The sequence below is a fragment of the Aspergillus stella-maris genome (genome assembly GCF_047715825.1).
Source record: "Aspergillus stella-maris strain CBS 113639 unplaced genomic scaffold BDV14scaffold_30, whole genome shotgun sequence".
NCBI lineage: Eukaryota > Fungi > Ascomycota > Eurotiomycetes > Eurotiales > Aspergillaceae > Aspergillus > Aspergillus stella-maris.
Genome location: NW_027396824.1, coordinates 82,023 through 93,485, shown reverse-complemented (window position 1 = coordinate 93,485; position 11,463 = coordinate 82,023). Strand labels below are relative to the sequence as shown.

Below are 11,463 nucleotides of genomic sequence, written 5' to 3'. Positions count from 1 at the left end.
GTGTGACCTGCGAGTACAGTGTCAGGAACACAAAGCCATGCGGTGGGATCGACTTGCGTTTCAACTCTGCGCAAGAAGCCGAAAGTAAGGAAGGTGTGGAGGTGAGGGAGAATGAGCAGGAAGCAGAAGCAGAAGCAGAAGCAAGATCCCGGGACACGCCCCGAGCTTTAACTCGCCAGTAAAAGTCCCAAACCAAATACAATTCCAGATGAGATCTAATGTTTTGCAAAGTAAATCTATGTATATGTCAGACCACCACAGCCCTACAGTCTCACAGCAGTCACATTCCCAAGCGCTTCATCCCAGCTCTCCATGAGCTCGCCACAGAACAGCTCCAATGCGGACGTATCAAAGAGCTTCTCCAACTCGCCCCGGAGCTGGGAACCATCCTCGCCTGTCCCACTACCAGCCATAACCAAGTCGATCAGTGAGCCAAGCTTTCCTGATTCAGATACTTGCTTCTTCAATGTGCGGACATTCGCCTGGATACCCTGGTGGACCTTGCGGCTTAGATCCAATAGACTCTCAACCCGGTCCTTAGCTAGCTTGTTGCCCTTGGAGCCCTTCTTTGAGGCGACGGAGCACAGAAGGGCTAGGGCTTTGACGGAGTCGAGAACGGTGAAGATAGTGTGGAAGAAGCGCCATGTTGGAGCACAAGGAGCGTCCTGTTGTAAGAATACAGTTGTCTCTGACATCATTGACGAGACACTGTTCTCTTCCGCGTCGAGAGTCTTCAGCTTGGACTTCAGCCACTCTTCTGTCTGGCTGAGACTCTCTTCGACTTGCTCGGAGGTAACGGACTTTGATCCGCTCAGGTACACCGCTAATCGGAGCAGATTCAAGTTCGTCTTGGTGCACTCGATCTCCGATGAAGTCATCTCTGATTCCACGGCAGCTCCCAGGATGTCGTTAATGTCGGGAACTTCCGGCGTTCTCGAGATCGGCTTCTGAGCAGCCATGTCCTTGAGGAGTCCCAGAAGCTGGTCAGTCATTTGTGCCGAATACACCCACTGACCCTTAGGTAGAGGCCCAAGGCGCACCAGCTCCTCAAAGGTGGGCTGACTAGATGCTTCGCAGTTTGCAAACGCATCAAATCTGCGCTGGTCGACTATGGGAGAATTGTCCCTCGCTGACGAAGTTAGCAGGCGATTGTTACTTTGATGTTTTGATACGAACCTATCTCATCGTAGCGTCCCATAGGGTCTCCACCAGCCAGTCTCTGCACCCGCTTCACCTCCAGCGCATACATCCTGCGGCAAATACTCTGCTTTAGTCGTCTCTGAAGTTCAATCGTCCCCTCGACGTTCACATAGCTGCCATATTCCAATCCATTCCAGCGTTGTCTAGATGAGGTGGCGTTTGCGCTCAGGTAGAATATCATAGACTGCACAAAGGCAGACTGAGGGTTAAAGTCCTTGTACTCTGCCCCGTCAATTGGTGGTGCTGAGTGAGGGTGAACAGTCGCAAGACGTGTGAAAAGGCTGTGGGCCACGGTTTCGAACTGCATCTGCTTGACTGAAAGCTTGCTGAATGTTTTTAGTGCGAGAGACCCGGCTCCCAATCGCAGGTACAGTCGCACAAGGAGCAGCAGGGCTTGGGAGTTGTGAGGTGAATCTGCGACAAGGCGCTCTAAGAGTGCTGCTGCCCGAATGAGCATGACGTCTGGGATTTCTTCTTGCTTGCGCGAAACCCAGCTACTACTGAAGCGAAGCAAAGCCATTGCTGCGAGAACGCACAGGTCATCGCTCGGCTGACTTTCGATTGTGGATGGGGCGGAGCTCTTGTCGGGACGTTCGACTTCGCAGTACTCTTTCAGACAGCGTGAGACGAACTCCTCCCCCTGCTCCTTTGACACATTTGACGCATCAGAGGACAAAAGGAAACAGTACTCCAGCTTCAGAGCGTTGATCACTGCAACTCCCTTGAATGGGCCGGTTTTCTGCGGGTACATTTAGCGAGCGCAGAATGTGTCAAGTTTCAATCACAAACCTCGCTTTGCAGAGCAGCTTTCGAGGCAAATTCAACAAACTTGGAGATCGATTCTTTGTCCAAGGACGGAAGGTAGCTCAAGAGATCGCCGAAACAGTAGAGTTTGTCCTTGCTGTGGTCAAAGTACGCCTCGCAGCCAGAAAGCAGCTCCTCTGGCTTCAGAGCCCCTGACTGGGAGCTGGAATGCGTCAAATCAAGACGGGCCAGCTGCGCGTTTCTAGACTTCGGTTGAGCCTCAATGAAGTCGGAAATGAATTTCTGTGTCTCCGCGGTCGTCCTGAAAGCTGTCAGTCATGGTTAGTCCCTTGGGAAGTTACGATTACAACTTACTCGGCAGAGTTAATCTTCTGGGTCGCAGTGACAAGCAAATGCCACACAGCCCAGTCATCACGCTCCTGGATAGCCTTCTTCTCCTCCTCGGTGGTAGGAATAGCAAGAAGCTCCTTGGTGTATGCCAAGCCCTCCGTCCACATCTCCGCTTGTTCCAAGCTAGAAAGCTTCACGCCGACGAACGACCAATCGTTCCGGACCATCTTGGACTTGATGCCAAGGTTCTCACTATTCAAGATCTTGACGATCTCCGCATGCTTCCCTTGAGACTCGTAGATCTTAACAAGCAACAATAGCTCCTCGGCTGTTTGGATAGCTCTAGGAGGGCTCAGTAACTCCTTCTGTATGGTTGGGCATAATTGTTACCATCCCGGCTCGATAAGAGTCACGAAAAGTAGGGCGGGAAACGAGTGTAGCAGGAGAAGTATAACATACCGGATCAGCGGGAACGCTCTCAGCAGCCTTCGAAACCATGCGGTACGCAAGCGTTCCGAACAGTTTGCGGTCCATATCCGAGCTTCCCTCGGCGACGGCCAGAAGGTAGGAAAGGAAGATAGCCCAGATAAAGTACTTCCGCTTCTTTGGGAAGTTGTTCTGCAGCGACATAGCGGCTTTCTGCGCTGACTTCCAGTCGTCGCCTTCGAATGCAATCTCGAACCACCTCGTCTGGATATCGCGGAGCTGCGGCTGGGCTTTCGCTGCCCGCTCCCAGATCGTCCGCATTGTGTCCTCGTGTCCGCCGATCTTCTGCAGCGTCTCGTATAGGATATCGACTGTGTCGAGGTCCGTCACAGCCGGTTCCGCCTTGCACAGCTTCAGGGTCTCCGCTGTACCCTTCTGATGATGTGCCTCGTCATTATGGCGGAGGAGGATGTTTGCTCGCCAAGCCTAAGTAAAGAAAATAGCAATTAGCTGGTGAATTATTCTGCGGGGAATTTGAGAGCGAGACGCGAAAAAAAGAAACATACCTGCAAAAAAGGCGTATCCTCACCTTTCTTGATCCGCTTCTCGATCAACTGCAGCGCCTGCTTCAGGTTCTGCCCGTCAATGGCGTCCTCGATTTGCTTATTCCGCCGCTGGAACACGGCGTCATTGGTGGACATTTTGGCGGGTGCTCTGCTCGCAACCGAGACACCGGGGTATGTCTCAGCTCAAGGTTATAGACAAGTAAGAAAGAACGTATGCTGCGCAGCCAAGCACAGCACACGGTGTGCGGAGAAGAGAGGCGAGAGAGGGTGAGGAGTGATTTTCCTTCTGGTCATTTTGGCGGGTGAAGTGGGCGGGGAAATCGTTTGCGGAGCGGAAGGCGGTGATTGTCCGCGCTGGAGTTGTATACATTGCCCAGAAACAAAATGCATTGTTTTTGGTATTGTGGACATGGAATTGAGAAATTAGAATCATATAATGCTCGTATAAAGACACGCATCTCCCAGGGTCATTTGCATATTGATTATCTATGCCGCGCGATAGACCGTCGACTCAATCTACAAAGGTATATTTTGTTGTCTCTGCACTGGGAAAAGATAGCAAAACCATCATTTGGGGTTTATCTGTGCGCCACCAGCAGTAAATATTGGCCATGCATAGCAATGGCGATCTCATGTGCTGTACAAGTCAAACGATGCCGAGTATAATAATGACATTGAGAGGGAAAATGATGATACAAGATAGCCCGGAACTCTCCCCGGTTGAACGCCGTATGGAAAATACATCCAAAAACAGTAATGAATCAAGTGAGCCCTGAGAACACCAGAATGCGCTTATCGTACAGTGCAGCCAACCAAATTACAAGGATAAAGTTTCGGCACGAAAAGGGAAGTTCGTCGCTGTGCGGGCAGGAGAAGTCAAAAGATCGAACGCGATCCTTCCTTATCATGAAGTATAGGAATTCAGCAGCAAGGCCTCTATCCTACTAGTGTCACTGAGGGAAGGTCCTTGGAGATGGAGGACCGGAAGACTGGTGCGAAGGTTCCTAAGAAACTCTGACATGGCGGATTGAGACTAGACATGGTACAGTTTTCGTATGAACGAGCCCGCTCTTCTCCATCATTTTTTAGTGGCTGCTGAACCTCCGAGCTTCTTTTGGGTTAACTGTAAATGTGTTAGATATATAGGCCTTTGACAACAGGGTTGAACCCATCAAGAAGTAGATTGAAAGCAGACAATTTCTTGCATCATTCGCCTGGCTGATAGACGCAAGATAGGGATGAAGAACTCACCCATTGCTTTTTACAATCACGATAAGCCCTGCAAGGTGGTGTTAGTGGGAGTTCTCAGACAAGTCAAATGAAGATAGCATCTTGGACGCCGTCCAGATGAACACAGGATAGGGATATGATAAAAATGGGCTAAATATCCACAAAAGGTAAAGCAATACTTACTGGAAGTAATCACCACACATTTCCTTATCAAAAGCATTGCGTTTCATGCATCTTAAGCTCCGGTCCGCAAAGTCCTGACAAGGGTCATAGTACTCGCTGGCAGATTTACTGGAAGTACGAGTCAGTATAGAGTATGAAGGATCTTAATCAAGTAAAATTGAACGACTTCAGGTCGATAAGCTGCAAGGTTGACCGAACAGGACGGGTTTTGTTTGGCCACCTCCTGATCATGAAGTGGTAGTAGGATGCGATGCGGCAATACTCATAGGGGTAATTGAGAACAGAAGATAAGCGGGCATTGAATGAGATAGATACGTACTTGGAAAACTTCCGTTCCGAATGTCCCCAGGCACCGGAAGACGCGGGCTCTGAAGTTGATGATGACGGTTGTTGATCCGATGACGAGGACATGGTATGTGATGAACGGGAGGTGAGGAAAGACCGGATCAGACACGAAAGTGTTTAGATCAAGACAGACTATCGGGAATAGTGATTAATGGCCAAGTCACTAAATAGAGAGCACAGAATCAAGAAGTTGTAGAAGAGGGTCTAGATACTGGAGTGGAATCGGTGGAAAAGTCGGAGACGGAGCCGAGGTCTTGGCGCCGCCATCTACAAGTATAGAGCGCCTAGGGCAGTACTACCTATGCTATTAGTATATTTTACAGTTTTCATGCTCAAATAAACCCTTAACAAGGCTTAGACTCGGCCTGAAAGAAAGTACTTGTTTTTCTCTCTTATTATTGAACATGGGGATTTTGGGGGGCCTAGGCTACGCTAACGGACCTCCGCACCTGCAGATTGTGACTGCAGGACTGCAGAGATCTACCGACATGAGGGGGTTCTCATAGCAGTTCATGTCTCTGATGCCACTGAACACCGGGTATGTCCGACTGGTGTTGATGTGGTCGGGCAGCAGCGTGTGTAGTTGGCGGTCGAAGCAAACATACTTAACCGGATGGGACAAGTACTTTCTGCACCCAGCTCAAATGAGATAGCATACTTCAAAGACAAAGAGGATCTCATACCTATTGCTAAGTAACAGCCCAGTTTGGAAACATCTGTCAGAGTCTTTGTTCAGGACCCTCGAAACCAGTCACATGGTTTGCGCGCGGGATTCGAAATATTGATGCGCAAGCAGGGAAAACTCGTGATACACGACGGCATTGGTCCCAGAAAGTCTCAAACCAGGATGATGATGGTTTGCAGATACTTTATCCTGCGTCAGATCAAATGTTTCCGTTGAGAAACTAGAACTTCGCACCCATATCACGGCATTCTTGCAACAAATTCGAGGCTTGGCACGTAGTGAAATCATGCTCTGAAAATGTTAAACCGTCAAGATTTCCCGAGAAGTTCTGGATCGAACGAACGCCCAGTCTTGAAGTTCGGAGGCGGGGAAGTATCCGGGGGAACTGATACGGGCTTTTCGATAAATAAGCCGAGCCGCTCATCCCTAATCGAGTCAAAAATTCCATTATCAATGCCAACCCTGGTGTTTCCGGTTGAACCCTCCACCTCGGCGTTAAAGAACTCAACGTCTGCCCGATGTATGACAAATGGATGGGAAGGGCTTGTCAAACCGACAGATTTTTTTCTTGATCTAGCTCAAACGATTGCAATACTATGCTGCAAGATCAGGCCCGGTGCGATTTTCCATCCGATTCGAGTCCATCGCTTCACCAGAGGCCTATGAGATAGTGGATTAGGATCGACTACTTGCAAAGAAGTGAATAGGATCTAGAACCAATCGAAGAAGAACAATCGTCAGATGGCCGCTCAAGCGGTGGGCCCCAGATCCTTCAGAGCCAAACCAAACAAAGGAAGAGTTTCCAGAGTCATGATCACGGGGTATCTGGTTATCAATGAGGTGACTAGAAGGATTAAGTTGATTTTGATATCGTAGGAGAGATAGAGAAGGGTAACAGATACAGTGACAGTGTAATGAGCGGAGGCTGCTTCAGAAGATGACCATAAATACCTGAACAGTCTCCTCTTCTTGACGGAGGATCTCCCACATCCGCAACTATTCTTCAATCGTGATTCTTTCAAAGCATCTTCCGAGGCAAGTTACCCCTGTTTCAGTGCACATCACAAGCACATCGTTGACGGAGGCGGTGGAGTGATTTCGAGGTACTCCTTGACCTGCTGAAGCGTTAGCTTTTCAGTACTGATCCAGTATAGACAATGGCCACCGCACAGACTCTTACCTCGACGCCTATACGAGACACCATGGCACGTGTCGACTTCGAAGCACAACCCTTGGGCTCAGCTATACCAAAGAAAATTTCATTTGAGCCATTCAAGCACTTGGAATTTACACCCCCTTCAAAAGTGCATAGTATGAAGGAGCTAGGATTTGCCGAGGATCGTGGAGTGTCCCCGATAGGTGTGACTGAGCCTTTCCCGCTGTTCTCCGCTGAGGCTATTCAGCAAATGAGGAAGGAAGTCCTCAGTGATGAAGTTTTTGCCAAATGGAGTTACTCAAGCGAGCTGGCCCAGTGCCAACTGAGGGGATACGCCGAAGAGTAGGTCTCTTGTTTCTCCAACGGGACGATCAGCTAACATTTTCGATAGTTGTGCGCCGTTTGTCTATGACGCGTGGAAACATCCAGAGACTCTGGCGATCATGTCGAAAATTGCAGGCGTTGAGCTTATCCCAGCCATGGATTTCGACATTGGCCACATCAACCTGTCTGTCTCCAGCGACGAAGAGAAGAACAAGGCACTCAATGCAATGATGGAAAAGGCAACTCGCGCAGCAGATAAAGGAGGGTCATGCTGCGCTTGGGAAGACGATGATGCAATTGTGGACTGGCATACCGACAGTTACCCTTTCGTGTGCGTGACCATGTTGTCAGACTGCACGGGCATGGTAGGCGGCGAGACTGCATTGAGGACGGGAGATGGCCGAGTGGTCAAAGTTCGCGGACCTCAGATGGTGAGATTCAAAAGCGCTAACAATTCGGCTTAAGCTCACTACTCATTGCAGGGTTATGCTGTAATCCTTCAAGGACGTTACATTGAGCACCGAGCTCTTCGTGCACTGGGCGCCACCGAGAGAATCACAATGGTAACATCATTCCGGCCGCGGGACTCGCTCGTCAAAGATGATACTGTTCTCACCACGGTCCGGCCTGTTTCGGACCTGGGCGAGCTGTATCTTCAGTTCGCCGAGTATCGCTTCGACATGCTTCAAGACCGATTCCGGCATGCTAACAAACTGATGCGTGATCAGCAACGAGCCAAGCGGCCGTTCGACACGCGTCGCTTGAAGCGATTTATCCGAGAGCAGATTGACTTCCTGGAGCATATGGATAAGGAGATCATTGAGGACGATAAGGTCGTCGCTGGTAAGGTGGATGACAGCGACTTGAACTCCGAGGAACTTTTATTGGAGAGATTTGAGAGACGCCATGTCGTAGCTGCATGAATGGGGTCCAAAGGGTGCTACAGACGGATAGACGGCGGATATTGCTTTCAGGTGGCTCTTTCAAGTCTCGAGGCTTGTCGCAGATTGGTGCAAACGCCACCAGGTAATATCAGCTGCTGATAGGGTCCATCTATGGGAGCCTGGCTCCTTGTATTTATTGTTTGATTGCTTGCTTATTGCGCTGCTTCCTGTTTATTGCTGCTTAGGGACTCTAGCGTTGGTCTTTATTTCACTGTGCTGACCTGCGATATTTGTTGCCAGGTCGTTAGATTGGTGCTAGGTATTAATCAAGATGTTGTTTTCAAGCACAACGTGACACCTCCCTCACAGCTTTGAGATTGTAGAACGTGGTTCCTTAGAAATATAGCATCGTTTTGATAGAGCATGAGACGAAAGCGCCGAAGCCTTCTAGAGCGGGGCATCAAACCCTGGCCTTCCCGCAATCATTGAAAGAACAGAGCATAGGCCTTGGTGACCATTGGGGGCCGGATATTGCTGAAAGACGCGGGATAATGCCACCAACACGGGCCACAACCGAAGCGCCGGGTAAGCGAGATGGACAACGACGATCGGATCCTGTCAATATAGGGTAAGAGCACGGCTGTTGGTATCAGCGAAACCCACGAATGTAAGGCCAGAGCAGTCAATAACCGCCGTTGGGAAGCTTTCAGCTGTCAAAGGATGGCTGCAGGTAAATGATTTAAGACTGTAAATGTAGTATTGCCAGTGATTGAGTTGATGCATCACGAACTGACCGTCCTTGAGTTCAGGCACCAGAATACTCGAAAGGTCGGGCCAATTGCTGGTTACCAATGGCGGATGCGAAGTGGCGACAGAAAGAAAGAGAGTGAAGTCGAAGAGAGGTTCGTTGGTGGAGTGACAGGGTCCGGCCCAAATGGGGATAATTAATCAGGCAGTCGCGTGTTTGATCGGTTTGGTTCCTGCGCGCGGCTCTCGATGCTCTCGGGAAAAGTCATGCTCACCAACTGCTGGCCGGTTGCCCTCGCCTTCCGTTCCAAATTTTCTTGTTTCTGTGCCTGGAGCTCCTCGGACTGTCCCTCGTACCCCTCAGATCCCCCTTGACCGCTCCTCGACTTCGGTTGTCCGAGAAAACTCTCATTCATCGCTCAGCGGCGATCGCCATCGCGCGTTATGCCCGCCGCTCCTTCGATTACTTGAACAAACAGAAAACATCAATCGCCGCCCTTGCAGGCCTCGAGCAAACATTTTCACTTCATCTTCGGCTCTAAGAAAATTGACTTGAGCTTCACTAAATCCTGTCATCTGCACCCGTGCGGTTTTATCTTCGCGGTTGCAAGATGTCGCGGCACACCCCTCCAACAACTGCTCTGAGCAACGGCTTTGGTGGGACAAAGGCTGCCACGCCACAGGATGCTTCGGGTGTAAGTTTAATTTACCCAGGAACAATATGAGATTTTTGCTAATCCAACTCTCTCCATTAGCTCTCCCAAACATTACAAGGCCATGTCGACGACATTCGCAACCTCTTACAATGCGGCATCTGTATCAGACCACTCTACGAGCCCTTCACTCTTGCCTGTGGACATACATTCTGCTATGGGGTTAGTTACACATCTCCATTACCTCAAGGTTACTATGCGCTAACCATCGCTCCTTAGTGTCTGACCTCGTGGTTTACGGAAGGAAGGAATAATAAGACGTGCCCTGATTGTCGAGCTCCGGTAAAATCGCAGCCAGCGCCAGCCTATCTGGTGAGTCATCTCATCTATTGGATATTTAAATTTGTATTCTGATTGTGTTCTTTCAGGTTCGCGCAGTTGTCCAATTGTTCACAAGCCGCGCAGAACTTCTTGACAAAGGGGAAACAACAGATCAGCACGTCGCCCATCAATTTGAAGAGGCCGGAAGAATAGAAGCAGACAAGAGGAATACGAATCCACATAACGGTGGTCTATTCAAAGGGATATTCAGCAAGGCACGGAATCATGCTGGACATCCTATTATTGACTTGGAAGATGGCGTCGTCCGTTGTCCACACTGCTCATGGGAACTTGAAGAGGCAGGCTGTGTGAATTGCGGATACCGCCATGATGATGACTCGATGTCTGATACCGATTTTTCTGAGGAGAATTCCGAGATGACAGACGATCCTTATATGGATGGTGAGGAAGATATAGACGATTTCGAAAACCCCATCGACCTGGAGGCATGGGATGATGGGCGGCTCATGGCCGCTGCTGGATTCCATGCCCCTCCTCACCAAGCGCAAATTTTCGGCATGCCTCGTGCATTTTATCCTGCCCGAAATCATGCAGCTTTTGGTCCATACAACCGCGCTCATCCAGACGACGATGAGGACGAGGACGAGGAAGAGGAAGACGAGGATGAAGATATGGATTCTTTCATTGACGATGGGGAGCCGACCGAGTATGCCTCGGACTCGGGCCGATCGACTATCGTTGGACATCCAGACTACAGCCGGGAGCAGCTGCACGCCATATTTGACTCTCCATCTCCAGAATACGCTCACCCTCTTATACTCGATCCACACGGGGTGCCCGGTAGCGAGGAAGATAGTGACGACCATGAAGTTAGACATGAAGATGAAGACGAAGACGAGTCCGAGACGGAGTCAGATACCGATGATGAAGACGAGGCGGTAGACACGTATGGCGAGGAGGATGAAGAAGAAGAGGAAGATGAAGACGAGGACGAGGAGCCTATCCGCCCTGCAACCGCCAGCAACCGGCAACGCATACCAACATATACCATACTGTCGAGCTCTTCTCCTCTTCGTGCGAACGGCACGACTGCTACCGACAACGCAAATAGTCGAGCTCGCCCACGAACGCAGCCAACAGCAGGCTCTTCCACCAACCACGCCATCGCCCTTGACGATGATGACGATGACGATTCGGACGAAGGCCCAGTGGCACCTACGCGACGGGGCAGAGGCGGTATTCGATCATAGGTCTTCGATCTTACAACGTCGCATATCCATATCAACAATCACCTATTCAACAAATTTTCGCTACTTGGCACCAAGCCATAAATCACGATATTTCATGACTTGATGCCTGTCGGAGTTTTCTGGCGCTGAACGAATAACCCATTCAGCGTTCCTTCTACGCTCGCGTGTATGTTTTAGAAAACGATCCGGTTTGGATTTTGGAAAGCCTCTCGATTTAATCGCATATTACATAGGACTAGCATATCTCTACGAGGGGAAGACGGCATGGAGCTTATCTTAGCTGAATTACAGTTTACAGAAAATGATACCCACTTACTTCGTCCTTTTCTCCATCAGCTATATACAGTAATCTTTTAATCAAGCCCTAATTCCATTTA

General features: G+C 49.8%; 5 protein-coding genes across 5 annotated transcripts; 3 read left to right on the top strand and 2 right to left on the bottom strand.

Annotated features, from left to right (window-relative positions):
• Nucleotides 1-77: 77 nt before the first annotated feature.
• BDV14DRAFT_174126 (MDM20/NAA25 family protein) lies at nucleotides 78-3,562 on the bottom strand. The gene is made up of 6 exons (XM_073768847.1): nucleotides 3,288-3,562; nucleotides 2,755-3,207; nucleotides 2,320-2,660; nucleotides 1,990-2,266; nucleotides 1,177-1,939; nucleotides 78-1,129 (listed from the first exon to the last, which is right to left on the bottom strand). The coding sequence occupies exons 1-6, from the start codon at nucleotides 3,420-3,422 to the stop codon at nucleotides 264-266; spliced, it is 2,835 nt and encodes a 944-aa protein (XP_073627698.1). The 5' UTR covers nucleotides 3,423-3,562; the 3' UTR covers nucleotides 78-263.
• A 298-nt stretch (nucleotides 3,563-3,860) lies between these two features.
• BDV14DRAFT_174124 (cysteine alpha-hairpin motif superfamily) lies at nucleotides 3,861-5,307 on the bottom strand. Its single transcript, XM_073768846.1, has 4 exons — nucleotides 5,020-5,307; nucleotides 4,701-4,808; nucleotides 4,539-4,566; nucleotides 3,861-4,410 (listed from the first exon to the last, which is right to left on the bottom strand). Exons 1-4 carry the CDS (start codon nucleotides 5,109-5,111, stop codon nucleotides 4,366-4,368), a joined length of 273 nt encoding a protein of 90 aa, XP_073627697.1. The 5' UTR covers nucleotides 5,112-5,307; the 3' UTR covers nucleotides 3,861-4,365.
• Nucleotides 5,308-6,887: 1,580 nt separating this feature from the next.
• Nucleotides 6,888-8,133, top strand: BDV14DRAFT_190013 (uncharacterized protein; the record flags this gene model as incomplete). The annotated part of the gene is made up of 3 exons (XM_073771282.1): nucleotides 6,888-7,228; nucleotides 7,278-7,641; nucleotides 7,693-8,133. The coding sequence occupies 3 exons, from the start codon at nucleotides 6,888-6,890 to the stop codon at nucleotides 8,131-8,133; spliced, it is 1,146 nt and encodes a 381-aa protein (XP_073627696.1).
• An 863-nt stretch (nucleotides 8,134-8,996) lies between these two features.
• BDV14DRAFT_71425 (uncharacterized protein) lies at nucleotides 8,997-9,489 on the top strand. The gene has a single exon (XM_073777357.1). It carries the CDS (start codon nucleotides 9,029-9,031, stop codon nucleotides 9,395-9,397), a length of 369 nt encoding a protein of 122 aa, XP_073627695.1. The 5' UTR covers nucleotides 8,997-9,028; the 3' UTR covers nucleotides 9,398-9,489.
• BDV14DRAFT_174120 (uncharacterized protein) lies at nucleotides 8,997-11,406 on the top strand. Its single transcript, XM_073768845.1, has 4 exons — nucleotides 8,997-9,536; nucleotides 9,597-9,716; nucleotides 9,774-9,866; nucleotides 9,923-11,406. The coding sequence occupies exons 1-4, from the start codon at nucleotides 9,453-9,455 to the stop codon at nucleotides 11,084-11,086; spliced, it is 1,461 nt and encodes a 486-aa protein (XP_073627694.1). The 5' UTR covers nucleotides 8,997-9,452; the 3' UTR covers nucleotides 11,087-11,406.
• The last annotated feature ends 57 nt before the right edge of the window (nucleotides 11,407-11,463 follow it).